The sequence below is a fragment of the Cynocephalus volans genome, chromosome 2 (assembly GCF_027409185.1).
Source record: "Cynocephalus volans isolate mCynVol1 chromosome 2, mCynVol1.pri, whole genome shotgun sequence".
Lineage (NCBI taxonomy): Eukaryota > Metazoa > Chordata > Mammalia > Dermoptera > Cynocephalidae > Cynocephalus > Cynocephalus volans.
In genome coordinates this window covers 167,533,931-167,560,627 of record NC_084461.1, presented here as the reverse complement: position 1 = coordinate 167,560,627, position 26,697 = coordinate 167,533,931, and the positions used below count along the sequence as shown (strand labels likewise).

Genomic DNA, 26,697 nt, shown 5'->3' with positions numbered 1-26,697 from the left:
TACATGATCTCCAACACTGAGTACATTGCTTCCCCCCACCACTTAACCCAGAGATAAGCTCCTCCCCATAATCTCCTTACTCCTTTGTCAAATTGATGAGATCTCCTTTCTCTTACATGCAAATCTTCCCAGAAGTCTTGCCTCCTTGCTCCCCCACAAACCCCATATCTGAACTATCGACAATCTCGATCGAGACATCCTTCAAATTTGCTCTCCAAGCCATCTCTTCCTCTCTATCCCATTTGCTACAACCCTTGTTCAGACCCTGCTGTGTCTCATCTGATCTCAGCATCTCCTAACTGGGCTCTCTGCCTCCGGTATTTCCCAAAGCGTTGAGCTTCCTGTAGCATACTTCTGATGAAGCCACTCTCCTGCTCAAAATTTCAGTATATTCAAACTCATTAGCCTGGTCTAAAGTCCCACCAAGCTGACTCTTTTCAGCCTGACACCCCAGAACCCTGCTGTGTGTGCTTTAAGCTACAGTTAGATAGACTGATCCACCTGCTGGCTCCCCAAAGTGTTTTCTCCTTCCTCACCTGGAATGCCCACCCTTCCCCTTTATTCTTCTGCCTATGGAAACACCACTGATCTTTCAGGGCCGGGCTCCATATCACCCTCTGAAGCCTTATTGGATTGTCCTCTAATGCGCCCTGTGACTTCTTTCCCAACATCCATTCCCCCTTCACCTGGCAATTCCAGTTGTCCCCTACCTAGTCCTTCTGCTCCAGAGGATATTAACTCTATATCTAGCCCCAGGATGGGACCCAAACACAGGCTTAAGCTCTTAGGTATGAGGCATTCTCTTGTTTCAGAGATCCATTTGGAAATAGACATGGAACCTATTTAGAGCCAAAGAAACACCAAGGAAAGTTTGCTCGGATTTCTGAGAAGTTTCTTCACTCTTATGAGAGAGCAACTTCCTCTAGACCTGTGGTTTTCAACCTGGAGTGATTTTGTCACAATCGAAGAGTGGTGGGTGCTACTGGCATCCAATGGGTAGAGTCCAGGGACACTAAACACCCTGTGATTCATAGGACAGCCCCTCACAACAAAGAATGATCTGGCCCAAAATGTCAATAATGCCGAGGTTGACAGACCCTGCTCCAGAGCCTGTGGAGGACGGATGTGAATCCAAGAACAGCTACACCCATGCTGTATCAGGAGGGAAACGGCCTGAGATGAGGCCCACACAGATGAGAACAAGGGCCTTAGAGGAGGAGGCCCAGGGCCACTGATTCAGCTCATCCTCCAGGCCCTGCTTCCTCCAGCTCCCAGGCAGGAGGGCCAGTACACCTCCTTATGGTTTAGGCTGGCTTGAGGGAGCGACTCTGATTTGCAGCCAAAAGATTTCAACCTGCCACACCCCCTCCAGGATGCTCTCCCTCCTCTGAACATATGGAGCATGTTGTGGCTCTCCCAGGGTCCTCACCAACAGGCTACCTTTTGTTCCAGTTCTCCACATGCTGTCCTAATTCCTCTGAGCAGAGAGTGGATCCCCCAAAACTAATAATAATAACGGTTGATTTATATTAAACTCTATGTGCTGAGTGCCTTGGTCAAGCTCAGGGACTATATCTCTAATGCATTATATTAACTGATCTTTACGACAACCCTACAACATGGGTACAATGCTGCCCATTTTACACATAAGGAACCTGAGGCACAAAGAGGTTAAGTGACTTGTCACAGTCACATAGCTGACAGACGGGGAAGCAGAGATGCAAACCCGAGCCTGTGTCCTTCACCATGGGATACGCTGACTCTTAGCAATCATGCCTTGTTTTCAACAGTCCTTGTTACATGAAGAAATGAATGCATGTGACAAACTGTACTATTTTAATCAGGATTTTCAAATGTTAAACTGTGTCACTGGTTGTCAATGACAAGTAGCTACAACAGTTTGCAGAAGACAGTTTAGGAGACGCGACCAGGCACCAGTAGGGACTGGGTGCCTCGGTTCTGAAGTTACATAGGCCTGTGTTAGATGTGGAGTCCATGTGTGGCCACGGAAAAGGTACTCAGGCTCTTTAAGCCTACAAAATTAAAATAATAATATGGGTGTTTGCCACACAGAATGGTTGTGAGGGCTGAACAAGGTAATATGCACAGTGTCTGGGCCCAGAGTAAGCATGTGTTCGTGTTTGCTGAACGAATGAATGCACACTCACCACATGCACGACTACTCAGCCCCCAGCCCAGCCGTGGAAGACATGCCAGTGCTCACTCTGCTGTGGCCAGACACTAACAGTCCTCCCCAGTGACCCCAGAATCCTTCCGACTTATTTACTCTTTCAGCTTTTAGTTCTTTTAGCATTCATCCTTTGTTGTACACTAGAGGTGTCTGCTACTTCCTTTTTATCCCAAGTGCAATACATATACCTGCTAATCTAGATGCTTAAACAAGCTTTTACATGAAACACTCAGATAACCCCCAGGAGAGGCCGTGTGCTAGAAAGCTAGTATCCTATGGTACAAAAAGGCCACAGAAATGCAAGAGCTCCATTAATGTACAACCCTGCACACATTTTTCACTGCTAACATTCCAACTTTCCAGCTCGTATTAAAAACTACCACCACACATACTCCACGCACTGCTCCTGGCTCTAGAGACCTTCCTCCACACCATCCTTGCACATGAGCAGTGTCTGTCATCTGTCACCCCTTACTCATAATGGGCCTTATGGACTGAATTGTGTTCCCCCGCCCCACAAAGTTCATATGTTGAAGCCCTAACCCCATGAAACTGTGTTTGGAGACAGGGTCTTGAAGAGATAATTAAGGTCAACCAAGGTCATAGGTTGGGGCCCTAATTGAACAGGTCCCTGTAGGAAGAGAGAGACATCAGGAGTGTGTGTGCATGGAGGAAAGACCATGTGAGGACACATGAGAGGGTGGCCATCTGCAGGTCAAAGAGTGAGGTCTCAGAAGAAATCACCTGCCAACACCTTGATCTTGGATCTCCAGCCTTCAGAACTATGAGAAAATAATTTTTATTGTTTAAGCCACTCCATCTGTGGTATTCTGTCCCAGCAGCCATGGCAAACTGCTACAGTGGGCCTTTTTTCACTCTCTCGTCTTAGATAAATACTGCCTTGCATTTACATTTCATCCCTCAGAAACCCCACACAACTATAACATCAGGGTCAAGGGTTCGGATCCCTGTACACAGCCAGCCACCAAAAAAGAAAGAAAAGAAAAGAAAAAGAAGGAAAGGAAAGGAAAGAAAGAGAGAGAAACCTCATATGACTAAATAAGAAATAAAACAATTTGCATGCCAAGTGAGAGCTTCCAAGATGTTTTCTACTGTGTAATCAAATCCATACTGACATCAGTGCCACAAGACAGGTGGGGACAAGCATTTAGCATCCCCATTTTACAGAAGAGAAAAACAAGAGGTTTTAATGGGTTTAGGGATGTGAATGGATTTGGGGTCTTGCCCAGGGCTATGTACACAGTAGATGTTTGGTGGAGCTGGCGCTCAAACCAAGACCCAGCTCCTAAATTCCAACTGTCTCTGCTGAATCGCGCACTTCCCTGGTCCCGCAAACCATAGCTGAGCAAGTCCTATGTGGGCTTTCTAACGTTCAGTTTTCACCCTCCCCTCTTCTCTTCTAGCTCTATATTTCTTTTGAAAGCAATGAGATAGTGGAAAAGGAGCTCGGGGATCAGACAGCCCTCACCAAATACCCTGGTTGTTCCCTGGAAGGGCCACTCACCACCAGGCATGCCCTGAGGACGTGTCGATAGGAAGTCCTGGCGTTGCTGACCCCTTGCTGCAGAGGCCGCTGGATGTGGGCAAAGCACTGCTCGATGGCCGTCTCCAGCAGCTCTATCTTCTCTTCCACAAATCTGCGCAGGCCGCTCATGTGCAAGTGTTCGTTCTGGGGACAAGAGCCACAAGGACCATCAGTCCACCCCTGCCCTAAAGGTACCTGCTCCTCAAGCTTTGCTTCCTTTAGGCCTGTCACCGACCCAAGATTTAGCTTGAGATGATGACCCAGAATTGAGTTCTCCTCATTGTCCCCAGCACAGCACCCCTCAGTGCACAGACCCCCTGAGGTTTTGTGAGATGGAAGAAATATCTGTCTGCTGCAACTTATTTCAAGTATATAGTCAATTGGGCTATTTGGGGAAATAATTATCCAAATAAAAATCCAATTGTTATTAATACAGATTTTTCTAATGACGTCCTGACACTTAATGAGCTTCGACTGCACAAAGCCGTTTTCGAGGATAGTGTTTCTCACACTGTAATGTGCGTACAAGTCTCCAGGAGACCTTCTTAAAATCTGAAGGTCTGGGAGTCTCATTTCTAGCCAGCCCCCAGGCGATGTTGATTTTCTGGGCCCTGGACTACACTTTGAACAGCCAAGTTTCGGGATCACAAAAATAGAGCCATGGTCCCTTCTTCAAAGGAAAATACAGTCTAGTTAGGGAGAAAAACATATATTCAATTAATACAAGGGAGTGACCCCTGGGACAGCCTTGATGTCTAGGTTCCAAACTGGGAACTTGTGGTAGTGTTCCCCATGCAAGAACCTGTGCGAGAACCCCGGTGGACTCCACGGGGACTGCACACACCCATCTTGACACTCAGGCCCTTCCTAGCTGGGGCTCAGCTGGCCTCTCTGTTTGCCAACACATCCTCCCAGGCAGCTGCCCCTGAACTTGCTACCACTCCCCATGCAGGCCGTCCCTTCTGACCCCAGGCCTTTGCCCGTGCTGTTCCCATCTTTTCATCTTTCAAGACAAAGCCCAGGGGTCACGTGCCATGAGATGATTCCCTGACTCCCAGGCAGAGTCGGGGCTCTGTGGTGCAGCATCTCCTGCTGCGTGACATCTCTCTCACTGCTTGTCTCCTTCCTGGGACTAGGAACTTACTGAAGGGACACAAACGTCCCTTTATTCTAGGACATGGCACAGAGACAATCCATAAACATCTGTGGATTGAATGAGTGGCATGGAGAAACTTGCTAGATAAGGTAGGCTTTCAAACTCTACTCCAAATAGACAGACATAGTTCTCGAATCAATGTGTGACCTTATACAGGTGACTTAACTTCTCTGGATCAAAACTGCATCATTGTTGAAGTATGTGGAATGGGCCAAATGAGCTTGGAAACAGCCACAAACTTTAAAACTCTGTGAACCTTCAAGTTGTGAGTTGCGGAGCTTATGGAGACTACGTAGCTGTAGGTGCACCCTGGGGATTTTGCTGGTTTTCACCACTGACAATTCTATAAGGCATCCTTTTTTTCCCAGCACGCCCTTTAGATTCTTTTGTATTTGTGGTGTCGCCAGTGATCGAAATGAAATAAGAAAGAAGTCATGGGCAGAAAATCACAGGCAGGATTCTCACAGCGCCTCACTCTCAATAAAATCCCCGTTGAGTAAACGGAAGAATGAGGAAGAGAAGAGCTGGCATCTGGTGGTTATAAACGCACTACTCACTCAACATTGAGATGTCATAATCAACTTCCTATTGGTTCTTAAAAATATAATGACTGTTCATTGAAAGTCACTAACTATCCAAACTGTAAATTTTCAGTTTGAGTCACAATCTTAAAAAAAATAATCACACATTTTTTTAGGTTTGATTTTTCAAAATTCAAAGGAACTGACGAAATTCTGGCCTTCCAACTTTCCGTCAGAGAGCTAAGATGAGACGGCTATTGAAGGCCAAGGAATTTTGAGGATTGCTGCTGGCAACTTCCTGCAATGACTGTCACAGAAGTGCCAATCAGCCTCCCTTCTGTGTTTTCCTCTGCCTGGAATCTGGCTGCAAGGCTGGGGAGTGCAACCCACCCAGGCTGCACCCCTGCATTAGCAAAGAGGAGCACAGGCAGCGGGCACTTCCGGGCTTGATTGCAAAATGCTTTATCCCTGTGATTGTAAAACACACCAACTGCACACCGCACCACATCTGATTCATTTTCCATCAGCACTTCCAAAAGCAATCTTGTGCTGGGCAGAGAGGCAAATGTCACCCTGAAGAACTTATTCAGGATGTTGGAAGGTCAAACTCTTCCCCAACTATTTCAGAAGACAAAAGCCAAATTAGAAAATCTCAGATTCCAGAAGTTTTTTGTTTCGTTTTGTCTCACACAATCAGACCCAAATGTGATGGAAAAAGATAGTGAATTCTGCTCTCCATGTCACCTGAAAATATATAGAATTTTTCACATGTGGGCATTTGGCCACACCTGCGAAGACTGTCGTCTTAAGGTGGCACTGAGAGGTCAGGTCTCAGGCATCTGCTGCTCCTTGCCACCCTGCAGGGCCCTCCAGTCTCACCTCCCCATTCCCAGACCAGCCCTCAGGGATCCCTACTGGTGAACTTTCTTGGCCACTGTTCTGGCATAACCAGAAGTCAGACGACTTGATTATGCAAATCTGAAAGCAAGTGTGGAAATAAACAAAGACCAACCAAACGAGAAAAGCAAAGGCTGTTGATTCAGCGCCTGTGACCGCAGCAGTCAGCCCCATACAGTGAGTTTTGCAGAGACTCGAATGCAGGCAGAGGAGTGGGGAAGCTCGCAGCGGGACAAGGAAGGCTTGGAGTGTGCCCCAGGTGCAGGCTATGGCCTGGGCAGCTGCAGGCTCTTGCTAGAAGCGAGGCATCCTGCGTGACTGGGCAGGGAGCATATTTGGCTTTCTCTGACTGGTTATAATTTGAAAGCAGTGACAAATAAGAGGGAGGTTATTAATCAAGCCCTGGACATTTGGGGCCGATGGTTAGAGAAGTTACTGTTCACGGTCCTGGACTATTGCTAGAGAGCGCAGTTTGACTTCCTGTAAGTTTGACAGGTAGCAAGGCTTTCTGGGCTGTTTATTGTAGATAAGGGGTTGGTTTCCTGGGCAGATTGCTACAGGCAGTGGGTCAAAGTTCTATTTTTACATAGAAACTAGCCCTTGTCCTTTGTATATTCAGACTCTCACAAGGAAACAATGTAGTTGGTGACTGATGACAGCAACAGGTTTTTCTCTGATACTCTCCCACGCCTCTAATCTAGCACCTTATCCCTCTTATTTTAAGGTTAAAAATAACAAATTAGCTAGCGAAGAGATGTTTGTCCATTACTATGAAAAAAGTCAGTTTTCACTGGTCACTCAGAAGGCCCGCATTCTAGACAGTGAAGATAAATATGTAAACTCTCTGTTCAGATTCCCTCCTTGTTTCCTGCCTCTTACTTTGACTACGTTGCTGCTCTGAGTTTGAGATTCCAACAGTACCAGGGCAGGAGGAAAATCCAGAGACAGAAGAAACATTTTTGGATTGTATGCATACGCATGCCTCTCCGGGATAACCGGGAAATGTCTGTAATCTGCTGGAAATAACCAAATCACTCCTGCCACCATCTAAACACATTCCATCTTGTTTAAGCCTTGGGAGAGATGGAAAATAACCCCTATTTTTACCTTTTCCTCTTGTCCATCTGTCTAGGTAAAATATTATTCCTTACTCTTTTACCCAAATGTTATGACTTAAACCCTTCTTCAGTTGTCTTTTTGTCCTCTTAGACTCTGAACTTCATATCTTCCTTTGATATGAAAGGAAAAAATATCACATGTTAATTTTCTAACTTGGTAGAAGGAGTGCTGTGCCCAGGCAGGGAGGGAGAGAAGACATCACCCAGACCTCTTCCATACCGGCAAGTTTCCCACGGAGTTGAAACTGTCCGTGAGAAGCAACAGGCCGAAGGCTTCAGTGACAAACTTGGTCACCAACCTCCTCTTCTTGTCCAAGAGCCTTTTCCTTATGTATTCTCTTAACTTGGGGATTTCTGGAATTCACAAGGAGCACAAACAGATTTTAAAGGCCAGAAGTTTGTAGTCAATAGAATTCATTAAAAAATTGAAAGATCAGAGTGGCAGTCCAAAGGGACTGTAGTGGAGGTCCCACATGGGCTGGCTGCCCACTAAACCAACCTTTCTGAAGGACATTTGGCCATGTCCAGGATCAGCAAGAATGAATGGTTGCTTGGCAATGCTGAAAATTTTATTTAGCTATATACAACAAACTACATGGAAAAGTACAGGCTGATTTTAAAAATGGGCACTTTCTTTGGATTGGTGCTCACCTGCATAGTTGAACCAAAGTGCTCATATTTCTAGAGTTTCAGCTCTTTGGTCCTCTAGATTTTTCTGTCAAATAACCCTCAGCATCAGAATAGCCCTCGCTTGTGTAGAAAGGAACCTCTGACACGTGGGATTCTAGATCAGAAAGTTGCCTGTGCCCCAACCGCTTGTCAGTCAGAAGATAACACATGCCACCTGACTTTTCCCCATTGTTTCTGTACATGGCAATTTTTCTATATTAGTCCTTGCATGTGCCATGCTAATTTTGTCTTTTGCAAGCCTGTTCAAGCAGTTCCCCCATTTCTGGGAATGTTTCATACCTGCTCTCCCCCATTCACATATATAGAAGTCTAGTAAAATGCATAAGTGTTCTATGCCCTTCTCAGCTCAGATGGAAGTCCGGCTCAGACCCTGCCTGCTCACCCAGTTTTCTCTGTGCAGTCTGGTCCACACAGATGTCTAGATCCTCTGACCTTCTCTTATACTTGCAGTCAACACCATTTAATTAAGCCTTGTTTTTAATTTTTGCACATGGGTTAGTATTTGCTCCTCATCTGGATTTTAAGTTCCATGAAGGGGCCATGCCGTCTACTTTTTCTACCCCACAGACAAAAAATACTGCTTATTTTTGGACAAAAAATACTGCTGACACCCATTGTGGGTGGGTAAGAAATATCAAGACAAATATGTAGCAAGGAAATGACAACCTGATCATTTGAACTTTACCAGCCCATGGTAAGATTTAGAGGGGAGAGGAGTTGTGGTCTCAGGCACCACAGCAATGCAGACTATAAATATGGAAACTAATAAATACAGAAAATGTGGCAAGCTGTAAAAACTTTTTTTGTGTAGCACAAAAAGGTCTAGAGCAGGAAATTCAAAGTGCCAAGTTTACACTTGAGAATTTCAGTGATTGAGATAAAAAAATAAATAAAAATAAACGTAAGTTACCAGTTTCCTCCTCGGTGAGGAGAACCTGCCGCCAGTACTCCTGGGCACTTACTGTGTACACCAGATCTGAGGCTTCTAGAACCTTGGAGTCAGCTGGTAGTTTTCTCTGAAGCGAGAGAAGTAAGTACCCAGGGATCAGAATTCAACCATGGCAGAAGAAACAACGCACAGATTCACAAGAGCTGTGGCAGAGTTCAGCACATGTACCCGCAGTTCTACAGGAGCCCCAGAAGAAACAGACCATATTCTAAATGTCAAGTGTTGCCATCTGTCCACTCCTAACATGGCCAGAAGTTGTAAGGAAATTGCTGTATAGAAATTATTCTCCTGGGAGTTAAAAATATCTATTCTAGAAGGAAATGCATAGAGGAAATAGTTCGAAAGTGCATTTAAATGTGCTGGGGTGGGGGGGAGAGTACCAGGATCCTTTTTGTTTTTTTTGGTTTTTTGTTTTTTTGTTTTTGTTTTTTTGCGGGGGGGGACCGGTAAGGGGATCGCAACCCTTGGCTTGGTGTCGCCCGCACCGTGCTCAGCCAGTGAGCGCACTGGCCATCACTATATAGGATCCGAACCCGCGGCAGGAGCGCTGCTGTGCTCCCAGTGCCGCACTCTACTGAGTGAGCCATGGGGTCGACCCACCAGGATCTTTTTTGGAAAAAGAAGCACATCTCTGGAAAAGGCAGTGGAGTGCTAGAGCCAACTTACACCAGCTCTGCATTCAGTGATGTCACTTAGGCAGCTTGAAATTGGCAATGGCAGGATTTACACCACAGGAATTGGCAAATGGTACAAATCAGTTTTTTGTTGTTGGTTTTTTTAAAAAAATGAAAGCTGGTTGTTGAACATTTACCAGCAGAACACTGGACAAGGTCCTATAAAAGTGAAAGTTGCTTAGCCAGGTGGTTAGTAATCATACATATTTTAATGCAGAGTAATATTTAAGCAAATCATGGTTTTAAATGTCAAGGAATTAAGAATTACATGAGAGAATTTTTTCTTATGATTAGAAAAACATCATCACTGAGAAAGCACACTAGCGTTATACATAAATATTGTTCCATAATTTTTCATTCTTCTCACTTAAAAGAGAAAAGCCATATAGAGTGTGCATGTGTGTGCATGGATGTTTGGAGGACATAGAAAACAGTAGGAAGTTGTCCATCTCTTTCTGATGCGAAGATATAAAAGAGCTGAGTGGGTGGAGGCCTTAGTCCACAGGGATTGGTGAGAAGCTGTATCTCTGGTGAGTTGTAAGCACGTGCAGTTAAAGCCGGCACAGAGACACTTGTGTCAGCTGTCAGAAGCCCCACACACTATAGAGTTGGGGCTGAAGCTATATGAAGGATCTACTGAGATTTTTCTTTTTTTCTGATAGAGTTTTGACTCCAGGAAAAAGTTTAGGGAAAGTTGAAACTATTTTCTACTGGGAGATGGAATTAAATTTAAGTAGGGTTCTTAAAAAGTTACAAGAAAGGTGTATGCCTAGCTGAGTGTGTTTCCGTAATTTAGAATCTTGCTCTAAGTTTTGTATATCTTTTCTAAAAAATATTGAAGATTAGTTAACATTTATGCTTGTTACTGTAGTAAAAAGAAATATTTTTATAGTGACAATAAAGTGACTACAGTATGTAGGTTCCACATTATTGTAAAAGAGAAGTAGAAAGAGTGTAGCTGGTGGGTAAAATCCAAGACGTAAGTAGGTACTCAGCAAATTATGCTATAGAAAGATTAGACAGTATTATGATTTAAACACATGGTTTCTCATGACAAAGTATGGCATGCTATACCAACGTCTATAAGAAGATATTAGATATGAAAGCAGAGAAAACTTGGAAACTCAAAATAGAAGCGATATTAGATGGAAGCACAGTAAAGCTGGTGTTAGACTGAAATCAGTAATATAAATCATGACCCCATTTTTTAAAACTCCACCTTTTCTACTTTGTCATTAAAATTGTTCTGCAGTGGTATCACCCTGCCACTGCCTTTACTTGTACAAGATAATTTGATATGTACCCTTAGCACCCAACTTTTATTTTTAATATTATTCTCTGTTAAAAGGAACCCAAGTTTCTTGGAGAGTAGTTGGTCCATGTCTTGGGGAAGGAAAAAACAAAATGGGCCTGAATATCTTGTTGTTGCTAGAGAGCAAGAATGTTTTTTAAATGTCTGAGTGATGCTAAAGGGAATCAGCTTAAAGGCCCCCACTGGCCAAGATGTGACAGGTTACGCATCAAAAAGAACACAGTAATTCCATGCAAAGCCATGAGCTCATTACAATCTTCACACTGAGTAACTAATACAAGGTACATTAAAGCAAAAGTATTATCCAGCTCAAACGACATGCCCGAGAATGTCAACATCCAGCCTATATATTCCATTTGTGCAAATCCTGAAGGACTTTTGTAAAAGAGAGTTAACAATCTTGGTAGGAGCACAAAATCCCATCAGGTCAAATCAGGCAGTAAAACTTTGCAAATTAAGTTACAGTAAAAAGTTGTGTGAGACTTTATGGTTTCAAACTGTGTTAGGGCAAAATTTAAGGAGGCTCAAGTGAACCCTAACATACCAGGCAGTAAGAAAAGATGTGGACCTGGAACACCATGTTTCTATAGGATGGGGCCCATGTCACGGTGTCTTGGAAGGAACAAGTGCCTGTGTCTCCGTACTGAACCTGATACTGATAACCTAAATCCATAATCACTGTAATCCTCATTCTTCAACCAAGTAATTTCAGCTGACATGCTATCATAGTTTGTCAGTACTAAAATGCACATTTTTTCTACTGTTTAATATTTCTGAAATTGAGATGCATCTTATAGCTACTGTAGGCCAGCTGGCAGTCATGTGGTGGTTGTCATCACCTGCAAGTTATGGGTTGACTTGTCACCCCCAAAATTCATATAACCCCAGTACCTCAGAATGTGACATTATATGGAACTTGGATCGTTGCAAGTGAAATTAATTAAGATGAAGGAATACTGGAGTAGAGTGGGCCCCTAATCCAATATGACTGGTGTCTTTATAAAAAGAGGAAATTTGGATACAGAGACATGCACACAAGGAGAACGCCATGTGAAGACTGGAGTTTGTTCTTGTTCTTACTTGCAGTCAAGTACACTCTTATCCCATACTATTAGCTCAGGATTCTCAACTAGGGGGCATTCTGGTTGTTACAATGACTGGGAAACTTTACTGGTGTTTAGAAAGTGGGAAAGGGTGGCATGATCTGCCCTTCAAAACTTAGGACAGGTCTACAGCCACTGTTGAGGGCTGGCCAGTTAACTCACTCAATAGAGCATAGTGCTGATAATACCAAGGTCAAGGGTTTGGATCCCCATACCAACCAACCACCAAAAAGAAGAAAAAATAAATAAAAGGAAAAAAAAGCCTCTTGAGAAACACTGCAAAGTTCTAACACTAACTTTATACTCATTCCTTCCATTTACTATCTCTGGGCAACCCCACCCCATCCATGCCTTGGCTCCCAAATCTTTACCTATAGTCAGCTTTTTTGCAGTGGTCCAATCCCAAAAACCAAAATAACTATAGGGCACCCCAAACTCTCAAACTCACTATGTCAAATTCATTAATTTCCTCCTTTCCTCCCAAAATACCTTGCTGGTCCTCCTGAATTCTGTTTTTTTGAATGTCTCACCATTCCCTGATTTGTCCCAAGCCAGAAATCTAGCAGTCACCTCAAGTCCTTTCTCTTTTCTACCTCCCACATGTAATCAGTCTTCCAAACCTGAAGACTTAATCCTAACATCAACTGAATACCCCCCTCTTTCTGTTCATATCGTGCCCAGTACAGGTGCTGATCACTTCGTGCCTAGATCACAGAAAAGCCTCCTGACCGGTCTCTGCATACCCGGCCTTCACCAGTCCTCCTCCCCACCACCCACTCTCTATACTGCTGAGAAAACAATCTTTCTAAAATGCAGAGCGTCTCCAAACAGAGATTCATAAATGTAGTCTCAGGGGTCTATAATTTTTCTTACAATACTTCAATACTTTTTCATAATTTTCATTTTTATAATTTTAAAAACAAATATAGACCTATGGCTATATGAATATAATCAACCATATCATAATCAACTTCTGCCTCATAAAAGTATTTTCTACGATTAAAATTAAATTTGCTCCAAATGAAGGCGTGCAGTACAAGGAAAGGTTTCACAATAATTCAAACTGAAATAAAATGGTCACAGAACCAAGGCATCACCTAGCTATGGGAAGTGTGGGTTACAGATCTTAAAAGAACTTGTATCAGATTAACGAGAACATAGTAATTTTGCAAGCTGAAGTATTGCTGCCCAGACCCTAGCTCATACAAACCAATTTGCCACGTTTATTAGTAATAAACATAGTAGTGAATTGTACATTGAAGTATTGTGTTTCCAGTTCCAGAAATAATATGACTAGCTACTCATAAAATGCATATTTCTTTAATGCCAACAATCCAAGAGAGTAAGAACAGCTTTACTGAGGTACAGCCTCATTAAAATTGGCATTCAAGAATTGCTTGGTAGAATTGCTTGGTAAGAGACCTTGGCTTAAGTATGAGGTCTGATTACTCTGAATTAAAAAGAAAAGCTTCTAAATTTTCAGTTCCACGTTGTGCAACAGACACTTTCTATATCAATATTAGTGAAGTTGAAATACAGAAAGCAATTTTGTATAGAACTGGACACAAAGCCAAATGTTTTTACTATTGAACCCAGTACTGAAGATTTAGAGTCAGCAAAACCATATCAACTACCACATTATATTTACTCTGATCTATCACTTTTGTTTGGTTTTGTTTTGGCCACTGACCAGGACAGGGATTTGAACCCTTAACTTAGGTGTTAGAACACCACACTCTAACCAACTGAGCTAACTGCCAGCCCTGACTTACGGGTTGTTTTATTTATATTTAATCTTAAAATAGACTTCAGTTTTATAGTTGCATAAGACTATTACAATAAGGAGTTTCATGTTTGTATCTATTTTAACAACAAAATAGTAAAACTAATTTAAGAAACCACTAAGATTCTCACTGAATGATTACTCAAGCTTGAGAACTGCAGCTCGACCTTTCTCAACACGCCCCCTTCACGTGCCCTTTGCTAAGCTGTTCAAAACTACTCTCATCTAGTTCACCAAACAAGGCAGCCTATCCCAATCACATTCCTGCCTCCCTGCCAAATGCCCATCCTTTATTTATTTACATTACCAAAGACTACTGGTTGTTCAAAATTCTGCCCTACAGTTTGAGGAGTGTTCCCCAAATCTCTCCCCCCCGACCACCTCCCGCTACTGCCAGTGTGGTTTGAACATTGCTTCTGTGATCCATGGTGCTCTATCAAAGCACACCCCAAACTGTATGGTGAGTCTGATTTACCTGGACATAGTCCTCAGCAGACCACATGCTCACTCGATCCTTCCAACAATCACAGGAAGTAGATATTATCTCCCCATTTTACAGATGAGAAAGGGGAGGCTCAGAGAGATACCGTGACTTGCCTAAGGTCCCAAAGGTATTAGGCAGGAGGACTGGGTTAAGTCCAAGTTGTCCACTCTGAAGCTTTTGCCCTTGCTGCTACACAAGACTAAATACACATTTGTTTCTCCAAATCTGGTGGCTGAGAATCAGAAAAATACACAAGGAAATCTGTTAACTCACCTTCAGTTTTTCCTTGAGGAATCTATTCCTTTGTAGTCTTATCATTTCATTTCTTTCTAAAACAGCCTCTCGTTGACTTTGAATAGCTTGCTAGGTTGTGAAAGGAAATAAAACATCCAAAAAGTCCAGGGTTATCAACAAGGACAAAGCGCTAAGATATACATATCTTTGGCAGATCTTCATTTGGCCCAGACAGTCAAACATGCATATATCAGAATTATCTAATATCAATCATAAAAGAAATTTTTAAAAATAAGTAGTCTGGGGCTGGCCAGTTAGCTCAGTTGGTTACAGCATGGTGTCATAACACCAAGGTCAAGGGTTTGGATCCCCGTACCAGCCAGCCAACAAAAATAAATAAATAAAAATAAAATAACTAGTCTATACTTACATTTCCTGCCTTTCTTTCCCTGAAATGAAATTAGAAAAATGTAACAATTACTTAACTTTTCTCATATGTCATGGCAGTCTTTCGACTTTCCCTGAAAGCAGTACATACTGTCATGTCTCTGTGCCATTGCATAAGCTCTAATTAATCTGCCATTGATCTAATGCCCTTTCTTCTACCTCCAGTGTCCATTTGAAAAATGTGTCCATTTCTCAATGTCAAGCCAGCGTTTTGTCACCTGTGAAATTTTCTGTGACTTCCCTCCCTGTCTCAGTCAAATGCAGTCCTCTCGTCCTGGGTCCCCACAGCGCTTGGCTCGTGCCTCTCCTGCAGCCTTTAACCCTCTTTCAGACCTTGAGCTCAGAGACCAGGCAATGTGCCTCTGAATCTGCAGCCTACCATGGTGTTCAATACATGTTACTGAATTTGATCTCATTGTGTTTACTTTTAATGTTGGCACTGGAAAGGGAAAGCTTGAGATATTATTCTCTGATGGGGAGTGGGGATGGGGTGGGAAAAACTACAGGGGAAAAAAAATGAAGCTGAAATTCCAACCCAGACCACAAGAGCAGGTTAATTCCTGGAGACAGCAGCCAGACTTACGTTTCAGTTGGCATGGGGGAAACAGACAAGGGGACAGGGGAAGAAGCTCTTGTTAGAGCACAGAAGCATCAACATCATGGTGTCCTGTGACCCCACACCCTAAGTTCCCAGGACAGCCCAGTTAATACCCATGGATCTTCTGGAAGGACTAATAACACCCCATTTCACTTTCAAAGGTGTCCCAATATGGAAGATAAGTTACAGTCTCCTTAAATACAAAGGCAATAGAGAGCTACATGAAAATCAACATCTATTAACATCTATTAAATCTAAAATGCTTTCCTTTCATTATTATTTGTAAGAATAACACTGTAAGAGAATGCTTCTACTTTTGGCCAAAGGTCTAAAACCTCGAGGACCTGCTCCAAATGAATTAAAAAATCTTGGGAGTAGATAAATCAGAAATAGAATCTGATACTTCAAAGCTGTACCATACCAGAGTTACAGAATGTACCTCCCACTTGCGGGGGCATCTACACTTTGCATATCTGTGGAGGCAGGTGGGACCACCACCCTGCACAATCCAGGAGGTGCTGTTTGCATCTTATATATATATGAGTGGCATCCCTGAAGCTGAGTAAAGGTCAGCAGCTTGACATCTAAGCAGCCACCCTGGAAGAGGGGTTGCATGTTTCAGATTACCCAGACAACCCAACCAAAGGTCCTGATGTCCCAGAAAGTCACCTGGACTTCTCTTTCATCATCAGCAGTCATTTCCCAAGGCCTGAGATGACCACCACATTGTGAAGCCCAGCTCTGTTGTTATAGCAGTGAGGACCTATGGAGTAAAGCCCTTGCTGGGGAACACGTTCCTGCAAGCCCAGCATACCTTAGGTATTCCGGCAGGTGGAGTTTGTCAGTCTTGGTGACCACCAGGGCAACATCCTTGCAGGAACCCCGCTGGCAGGCCCTGACGCTCTCATTCAGAAGGTCTTCGTGGGCTCTTCCCCCCGAAACTCTTTCTACGTCGCTGATCACCCAGATCACTGAGCATTTATCGATGGTCTGTGGAACATGATGATACGTGTCAGAAGGTGAATGGAATCTCAGTTCCAGAGGACACAGTCCCTTAATGTCTCACCACACCTGCCTCCCTCTACAGTCCCACCACTCCCCGCTGTCCCCTGCACCCTGCACTCCAGCCAGATGCTGCCTGCAGCTTCTCAGATGCGCCTTGCTCTTGAACGCTCTGGGCCTTTGCACTTGCCATGACCCGGGCTTAGCTCCATTTGCTGAGGACCACCTGCAGATGGGCTGGCCACCTACTCTGTATCCTATAGCACCCGGACTGACCTACCATAGAACCTCCTAGACACAGTTACTATTAGGGTTGGCCCTCTGCCCCCTTATGGGAGAGGCTGTCCACACCTTCTGTGGGAATCCACATGACCTCCAGCAGAGTGCCTGGCCAATACGAGAGGCTTCACAGATGTTCATGGCATTAGTGACTGAGAGAATTCAAGAAATCAGTCCTCCAGTCCCAGATCCATCCCTGGCTTACTTTACCTTAGCTGTCCTTTAGGGAAAATTACTGTTTTTCCACAATGAGTCTTGGCCATGCATGCACCCCGAAGCTGTCATCCCCTGGCATTGTTTTGATGTTTCACTGTCCCTGCATGTGCAGCACGATGCCACCCTGTGGCAGCAGGGAGCCAGGAACTATATGATCCAAGTTGCAAAGGCCAACGAACATGAAATTACAACTCATTAATAGCACACACATTGCTTTATCACATGTGCAACCTTCGTGTGGCGAGCAATGATGTGCTGCCTTGTGACACTCCCCCTTTCTCACGTTCCACTTGTCCTATCTCCATGTACATGCAAAGCTGGGCTAACTCAGGCCGAGTTTATTTGTGGTTCCTCAGAACAGTGCTTTGCACATAAATGTGTGACAAGATTTTGACTTGATAATTAAATTTTTACTGTGCTTTATACCTGTGGTTTTAACTAGAAGAGATTTTATGCCCCAGAGAATACAGTATTTGGCAATGTCTGGAGACATTTTCAATAGTTACAACTTGGTGGTAGTACCAGTGGGTAAAGACCAAGGATGCTGCTAAATCCCCCACCATTCCAGGACAGCCCCCACAACAAAGAAGTGTCTGGCCTGAAATGAAAAGAAGATGAGAAACCTCAGTCTAGGGCAGAGGGTTACAAACTTGTGTTTTGAAGCCTTTTTTTGAAAGAAATCTTAAGAAGAATTCCAATGGATAAACTCAATTTTTAAAAAGAGAACTACTCTGGTTGAATTGGGAGAGGGGGATTTGGTACCACTATCTGCTCAGTGCCCCCCACCCTGTCCATGAATCTTTTGCTTCATAGATCATTGTTTAAAAAGCATCTCGAGTTAGACAAACCCCTTGGATTACAAAGAAGTAAACAGGTCCCAAGAGGTAAAGGGACTCACTTAAGGCACAGCTATGGATCCTGACCCTCCTCTATTCATGAATGAATTTACATTTAGACTGGAGAATAAAAGCTATCGCTGTCCTCCCACTTCCCAAGTTATAATCCACTTTGAGAAGCTTCTGGCTCTTCAGTGTCAACAGTGGGCAGTGAACTGCCCAAGTAGACGTGGAAGGTTGTAATGATACCAGACTGGGGTCTCCTCCAAGGCAGGGCCTCTTCTACCTTTGTATTCCCCATGGTCCTGGTAAACCACAGGTGCTTAATAATGTCTATTAATGTGAGAAAAGCACTGCAATCATAAAGGCTGCAGTGGTTAAATTTCAGGTCCCACACACAGCTCCTGACTACCAGGAGTTGGTAAGTTAGAGTTGCAGAAAACACAAAAAAGCATATCCATAAAACAAGGCCTGGGCTTATGAGTGGGTGGGACGATGCCCCCCCCCCACCTCCATCCCTCCCCATGACAAGAGCTTCAGAGGCGTTAGATGACATGCCTAAAGTCACACGACTTCTGAGTGGCAGACCACGGACATCTGAATTCATAATAGATGCAGGGAAGGTGAAACTGGCAGCCAGGGAGGCTGAGGAAGAGCGACTGTGATCTGTTCTCCTTGGAAAGAGGGGGTTCTTTAGTAACTTCTCGTGAGAGGAAAACACAGAGAAACCACAAGAACACAGGGGAGCCAAGGCCATGCAGAGTACAGCCTGACCTCCTCGAAGTGTGTGTTTTGAGCCAGATGTGTTGGCTTTGATAAGCTGCCCGGTGTATCTGGACTGGCTGCAACCACAGCTCCATCTGGTGAGAGAACCTGGCTGCCTCCTGGAGCCGTCGCTCCCTTGGCCTGGCCTGGAACTAGCCAAGGCTGGTGATTCTACTCCAAGAGCTGAGACCCTGTGGAAACTAAGGCTCACATGGCCAGGCCTGAGCCGGCTGAGCAAGGGAAAGGACTGGGTGGGACTGCCTTCATCTTAAAGGACGCAGATAAAGGGGGCACCCTGAGGGGAGGGGTGGCAGATACAGCCCCAGCTGGGGAGTTAGGAAACCTGCTCTCCAGCTCAAATTCTGCCACTTACTAGCTGTGTGGTCTTGAGCAAGTTACTTCCCCTCTCTGAGCCTTCATTTCTTCATCTGCAAAATCAGGGTGTAGGCTAGATTTTCTGTAAGTGGTCAGCCCGCTCTAGACGGTGATTGGAAACTAAAGTCACAAAGCTGCCTGGGCCCACAGTCACTCATTTAGCACAATCTGCAGAGTTTAAACAACTGAATTCTTTGGCAGTGGCTGCACTGCTCATGACTCACTGACACTGGTCCTCCCTCCCAGGCCTTCCAGCTCCGGCCCTGTGCTCCTGTGTTCCCCTCCTATGCTCCTACCTGCCCTATCTTTCTCTGTCACATGCTCCAGTTCCTCTTGTCCTTCAGGTTTTCCCAGAAAGCCAAACTCTGGTACAGGAACCTAAAGCCCCCCAGCAACTTTTCCAGGCTGGTACTCTGCCGCCTCCCTCCTCTACATCCCCCAGCCCCTTTCCTCCAGGAACCCAGGAAGACCCACCCTCCTTCAGCACACCAGCTTCCACACCTTCTGGGTCTTTGCTCATGCTGCTCTTTGGCCTGGAATGGTGCTGGGAGTCCTCTCCCAGCCCCCTTCTTTGCCTGGCGGAGGCTGGGCTTCAATGTCCTCTCTGAAGCCCTACTCAGCTCCACACAGAAATTAATCAGTCTGTGGTCTCCTCTGTAAGCAGCACAGCTGATTAATCAGTGTGGACTATAAGACTCCCAAGTACAAGGACTACTACAAAATTGAGTAGAGATCCATGGGTGTTTGCTGATGGAATGAGATCACTTGTAGGAGGTAACTTCTACTTTCGAGTGCTCATAGCACCCTGTACCTCTCTTTCATCACTTTCTGCCATTTATTTAGTTATCTCTGTGTTTTAACTCTCCCGTCAGATTCTAAACCCCTCGTGGGAAGGCCCTTCTTCTCATTCAATATTATTTTACTTTGCTTTCAACTTTTTAGTTGAAAACAATACATGTTCACGTAAAATATGCAAACAATACAGAGGTGTAAGCAGTAAAGAGTAGCAGTAAATGCAGAAACCACTGTTAAGAGTCGGGTGTGTGTCCTCCCAGAAGTCAGGGTCCTGCTTCTGCTGTGCATTTACAAACATCACACACACACACACTCTCATACACACACACACACACAGATGTATGTGCTCCTTAACATGAGGGCATGCCCTGCAAATTTTCACTCACTTTCAATTGACTTTTGTTTTATCACAGAGGATACAGTAGGAGTCAAGAACAGAGGCTCTCAAGGCATCTTGCCTGGGTTATCATCCCAGTGTTATAACTGGTAAATTACTTCACTTAGAACAGTACCTAGTGCAAAGTAAATGCTTAGTAAATGTCTGCTATTATTAGTCGTAGCTATAATTTTTGCATCCTCAGTATATTGTATATGGTTGGTAAATGCAAAATAAATGAATAAAGAGATACATTCTTAGCAATCAATACCTCAACCTCTAATCACTAGGTGCAGATCTAACTACCCTCATGCTTAACTCTCTGGGGTACCCACATCGGGAGGTGCCTGATCATTCCGTTTGCTGGAGTTGAACCCCTACCCTAGCCTTTGGCTAAAGGGTTGGGCCTTCATCCAAACCACCACTGTCAGCCACAGCTGACTGCACTAGGAATGGGTACCTAATCCAGAGAGCTAATTCATTAGCTGGACAATCACCTATCAGACTTTTCTTCTCAGGAATTTAAGCTGAAAGACTATAGTCAGACAGTGGCAGGCACATGAGCTTCAAGGTCATTTAGAGATGGGGCTAGGGTGGTCATTTTCCTCAATGTGCAGACTAATGTTAAGTAGGGAAAACTAAGAGAGAAGCAGGGCTTTGCAGAGAGATGAACAAAGAGAAACAGAGTCACAAGACACCATGGAGAAAATAAGAGGGAGAATAGCTACTTCGATCCCGAGAGGTGGCCCTGAGGCCTGGCTGTGTCTCCTGAGATCCTTTGATATCCTTTGATAAACCCCTCTTCATCTGGCATTGCTTTAATGGGTTTCTGTGCCTTACAACCAACACAGCCTTACAACCAACACGGCTGCAGCCTCATGGTTTTAGTGATCGGCTGCCGGTTTCTCTGCTTTGTACCCACCTCTTGGCCTCCCTGTGCCACTCCGTCCTCGTTGACTCGCTCGCTCTTAGGCCACTCTATTGCTGGCTCTCCTCATACATCACACACTCTTGTTCCACTTACCAGGCCTACTCCGTGATTCCTCCCTCCCCAATTTCTCAGGCTGCACATATCCTGCCACTGCCCTGAGGCTTAGAACACGGAAAGCTGAATTTAATTCCAATGAACTTATAAACTCTCCTGAGCTGAAAGCAGGGCATTCTTTGTTGCTTTAGAAAGGGCAGGGGAGCAGAGGGAAAGGGAAGTGGAGCCCTGCGAAGGACAGTCACCTTTTTCCACATCTCGTCCCTCTTGCTGTTGAAGTCTCCCATGCCTGGGATGTCCACCAGCACAACCCCTTCTGGAATCAGCTCGGATTTGGGAAGAGTCACTTCCACATGTTTGATCAAGGGCCAGATATGAGTCTCAGCTGATTCTCCATCCCAGTCTCTCCTCTGAGTCCGGATATAGGGGTCCAGCTTGACAGACAGCTCTCCTGCCTGAGGAAGAAGGACAAAGCCACCCACTCCAGCCACTCTCCCAGCTCCTCTGTCCTGGGTTGGTTGGGATGCAGGTTCATCGAAGGTGTGTTAAGTGATGGTAAGAAGTGCACTGGACGAGTGCCTGTCATCAGCCCTGCAAGGATCTGGACGTGAGAGTTAGGAAGGGCCCTGAAGGTCAGGAAGCGTGGGCTCCTTAACTTACACATGAAACCAACATCAGCAGCAATGGGACTACAGGGAAGTTAAAACACCACTGAATAATAAGTCTGCTTCTAAATTCCATTCAATTTTAAATTAATGTAATTAATATGCATTTTCTAAATTTTGGAGAAAGAGGATTCTTCCTACACAGCTAACATGAACATTTTAATTACCAGAAAGCCAGCAGTGACTACAGAAAATTGATAGTGGTATGGTGACCATATCTTCCAAATTGAAAATTGATCTAAAAACTGATCTTACTAAAAGGTTTTAAATTTTTATCTTACATGTATAAAAATAATCTTGATATGTGGGCATTTCCAGGACATTTTAATGAAGGCAGGTAAAAACAGCCTACTGTTTCTGCTGAAACATATTTTGGGACAATGACACGTTCTTGCCAGCAACTATGGCAGTGAGTCTCAACTGCGCACTTCAGGGGCAGAGATTTGGGATGTATGGTGGTCATGGTCAAATAAGTATCTACAGAATGGTCCTGAAAGGAAGATAAGAATAGAAATTCTTACGAGAGTTTAGATCAAATCAGTGGATTTCTTGCAATCTAGGTAGGGAGTAACAGATTTCATCAATCCTAATCAAACAACAAATTGTGAAAGAGAATAGTAAAAGCTCTTTAAGATATCTTAATTTAAAAAATAAAGAGCAAATACAATGGGAGGGAAGTACAGGAAAAGGCATGGTCTTGAAAAGCCCCTTTCTACAAAAAAAGGACTCAGCCCACTAGAATGTGGCTCAGTGTATACCATTACAGAAGGCAGACTCGGATTCCCTCATCTCAGTCTGTAATCTATGGAAACTCCGAATTTGTGACCTCACTCACTGAGACGATAATTCTGTTCCCCTGTTTCAATGGGTAAATCTGAAATGCTGGGAAGGAATATGTCCAAATGTAGAGCTGGTGACAAAATGAATATTATGTTGATACCTTTGCGTAAGTTGTATGATTCGGATAAAGTAACCAGTGTTGTAATCATCATATTTCTTTGAATATGCTTAGTCCTATGTTTTAGGTATTAAAAACCTAAAATCATTCTTAATAGTAATATCCATTTAAATATAAGAAATGGGTACGATGTTTATTCGATTTCCTAGATATACAAGAGATGGCTAAGTACTTTGAAAAGATTTCCTTCACTTGATTCCTAAGTGTGCCCAGTCAAGTATTTAAAATATTTTGAGAATCAAATACATTAGGCTTTAACTGTAATAAAAAAAAAAGCCTAAAAAATTTGATTAATCACATAAGTAGCATTAAATATTTAAGGAGGATTTGCTTTGTTAATCAGGAGATAATTGAACATTAAATTTTAGGGCAAGTGTAAGTTATCATTCTTAGTTTATACAAAATTGCCAGATTTAAAAATAGAATGACAATATTCTAAAGATGAATTTTAAGATACTAGATGAATTTTAAGAAAAACTAGATTTTTAAATATACAACTTTAATAAATTGAATGTTGGCTCCACTAATATTTTGTTTTAATTTAGAAACTGAATTATAACTTAATAAAATGAATATTAATTATAAAAGCAGGAATATTGTTCTGCTGGTTGTCTGTCCAATATCCATCCTGTCCTCCTTCGATGCCAGCAGAATCCTGATTTTCTGTCTGTTTGGAGAGGCAGTGGGGTGAGATTGATCTAAGCCAAACATGACAGGTCTGCTCACTTTCTCTAGACTCCCTATTGGCAAGGAAGGGCCATGTGACTCAGTCCTGAACAAGGAAATCTATAGAAAAATTTGTCAGGGGCATTTCTGGGAAAGTTTTTACTTCCTGGTGAAAGGCAAGATGTGGCTGGTGCCAACTTTTCATCCACATCTTCCTCCTATGAGCTAGCTGTGAAGTGTTAGCACTTCAGCAGAGATCTGGAAGTTCCACCATGAGGATGATGGAAGGCAAAGGGAACCAAAGAGATGCCCATCTTGACTCTGTTGAACCAGTAAACAAAGTCAAGACCCTGACTGCCTCTAAACTTCTTGAATGAGAAAATGAATAAGCCCTCACTTGTTCAAGCCATTAAGTCATTTTTTTTATCATTTGCAGCCCAAAGCATCCCTGATTACAGACTAGTAACTAGTCTTTTCTGTGCATAAAAGCTCCTCCATTCAGACACTAAAAATTCCCATTTGGCAGCCATAAATAATGAAAAATAACTTTCATTATTAAAAGTCATTGATACTTTTGATTTGGGTATCATCTTATTTCTAATATAAACACTGTATCTTGAACAAGTCCCCTAAATAGACTCAACTGTGACACTCGAGACCCATAATAAAATAAGGAGAAAAAATCTTGAAGCTACCTCTTCTGCCTTGAGGGTGACGACTCTGGAGGTGGGGATCTTCCCTTTGGGCCTGGCCCTTAGTAACTCCTCATAGTTCTTCCGCTCTGCCCCATTTCCGTAAACCGTCTGCAGCTTCCAGGTGGCTTCCTGCACTGCATCGTCCCTGTCCCAGGCGCCTGCCTCTGCTCCACCCAGCTCCTCCGTCCTGTGCAGGAGCTGAGTTAAGTTCTTCAGCTCCTCCTTCCACTCCTGCCAAGGCAGAGTCGGGCCAAGCCCCTCATGACACAGATACAGAAGACAATGACAAAGGCAGGCACGCCCTGCCCCTGTGGAGGGCAGAGGGGCTGCATATCATCTAATCCAACCTCCTTGTCTGTCAATGAGGAAACAGGGGCCCAGAGATGGAAACAGCCAGCCCAGAGTCCCATAATGAGCTGTGACAGGACCTGAGCTGGAACCCACGTCTCACTCTACTGAACCTTCTCATTCTTTGATATGTCCTTTTCACTCAACATGGCATGAACTGTATTTACAGAAAATACAATACTTATCTCTGAGAGCAAGTGAGGAGGAAAGAAATAAAAGGAAGGGAAGGAGGGAAGAGGGAAGGAGGGAAGAGGGAAGGAGGAAGGAGGGGAGGAAGGGCGGGAGACGGAAGGAGGTAAGGATGGCCAGACTTACCTGGTCAGAGAGAAGGTGGACTTTGGCCTCATACTGCGCGCGGCAGCCTGAGCTCACTTGTACGATGCATGAAGTACAGACGCTTTCTCCAGACACGGGAAGAAACATTGCCTGCTGGGTGATGGCGTTGATCAGGGAGCTCTTCCCAGCCCCAGCGCTGCCAAGTAATCCAATGTAGATTGGGTCCAATGGCGGCTTTTCAATCAGGATGAGAAGCCTGTTTCTAGGTCAATTTAAAAATGCACCTTGTCACCATGGTCAAAGTGTAGTGGGAAGAACATGGGAACAGAATGCAGAGGAGCTGCGTTCTAATCCTGTGCAAGTCACCACATCCTCCTGAGTCTCTGCTCGCTCCTTAGTCAGAGGGGAGTATTGGTGCCCATTTACCACAGAGAGTTGGCCTGGGGATCAAGTGGGGTTGTGCAAAAATATTTGATAATGATAATTTTATACAAACTCTGTAATGCATATATATAAATGAGGCATCTTTATTTGTGTCCTATAGAAATTGCATATTCTTGACCCTAGAAATAAAATTTATGCAGAGGTAAAACAGTATTTGGAGCAACACAGAGTCTCAGTGAGCAGGAGAGACTGTAGCCTCAGCACCAATCAAGTCCTTCCACTCAGCTTGGCACAAAGACCTGGGGGCACAGAGTCACACAGCCTGGGTCTGATTCTAGGCCCTTTCATTTACCACCGTGTGACTTTGAGTAATGTCTTGGCCTCTCTGAGCTTCAATTTTAGTAAAATGGGGATGATCATAATAGCTTCTATTTATAGGGGTGTTGGGAGGATTGATGAAATTTGATATATGTGAAGTACTTGGCAGACTACCTGATGATAGCTCAGTGAACGGCAGCTACCAGTAATAATAGCAGTGGCCCGTGGCTACAGAGACACCCAGCCTCCTTAGCCTCTGATTGAAAACTCCCTTTCATTGTTGGGAAAAGCACCTACAATCACCTAAGGAAAGACATCGACCTAAGATTTGACAGTAGCAGGTCTCAGACTCACATGAGATACTTGACTCCATTAGGGATGCTGTCATCCAGGAAGACAGACTGAATAAGTTTCTGGTAAGTGTTGCTCAAAACTCTTCTGGTCCGTGACTCCAATTTTTCATCTAGAATAGACAGAGATGTATTACCAGGGGCACACCTGGCAGGGATCAAGGACCAGGTCTCTGAAGAAGGAGTTTGCTGAATATTGCAGAGGAGACAAAAAAAGTAATGAAATGAAAAGCCAGTTAAACAAGGTAGCAAGTTGTCTTAGGCTAGAGACAACAGCTCATTGGAGATGGCAATCATTGATTCTGAGAACCTCCAAAGAGCCAGCCCACTCTGCAACTCTTTGTAGCAGAAGTCATCATGTGCTTTGCCATGGGCTTTAGGCCCTTCTACAGTCTTCTCTCCTGGGGTCATGAAAAGAAAAAAGTGCAAGGACACCAAGTAAACACCCACCAGAGCACCAGACGAATCACTTTCACAGTCTTTGCTTTAATCAGGAAAAGGTTATCTTGGTAACAGCCCTCCTACCCAGAGACACCTAGAAATAAATAGTCCAATTACATATCTCTGCAGAGACTTTGAAGCCTCTTGTATTACTCTGTTTCTGTTGCTTATAATAAAATACCTGAAACTAGGTAATTTATAAAGAAACAGTATTTATTGCTTATAGTTTCAAAGGCTGAGAAGTCCAAAGTCCAGGGAATTCAT

The 26,697-nt window shown here is 43.9% G+C and overlaps 1 protein-coding gene across 5 annotated transcripts in view; it reads right to left on the bottom strand.

Annotated features, from left to right (window-relative positions):
• Positions 1-26,697, bottom strand: part of NUGGC (nuclear GTPase, germinal center associated) — a 54,157-nt gene that overhangs the window by 12,600 nt on the left and 14,860 nt on the right. For 2 of the 5 annotated variants that reach the window (XM_063086564.1, XM_063086565.1), the window contains exons 4-13: positions 25,997-26,105; positions 24,980-25,202; positions 24,317-24,547; positions 21,578-21,787; positions 16,518-16,693; positions 15,089-15,107; positions 14,698-14,787; positions 9,030-9,135; positions 7,650-7,783; positions 3,717-3,881 (exon numbers count right to left, since the gene is read on the bottom strand). In XM_063086564.1, the coding sequence (XP_062942634.1) occupies positions 3,717-3,881; positions 7,650-7,783; positions 9,030-9,135; positions 14,698-14,787; positions 15,089-15,107; positions 16,518-16,693; positions 21,578-21,787; positions 24,317-24,547; positions 24,980-25,202; positions 25,997-26,105 (1,463 nt within the window). The remainder of the gene's footprint in view (positions 1-3,716; positions 3,882-7,649; positions 7,784-9,029; positions 9,136-14,697; positions 14,788-15,088; positions 15,108-16,517; positions 16,694-21,577; positions 21,788-24,316; positions 24,548-24,979; positions 25,203-25,996; positions 26,106-26,697) is intronic. The other 3 variants (XM_063086566.1, XM_063086567.1, XM_063086568.1) reach the window with 3 other exon arrangements.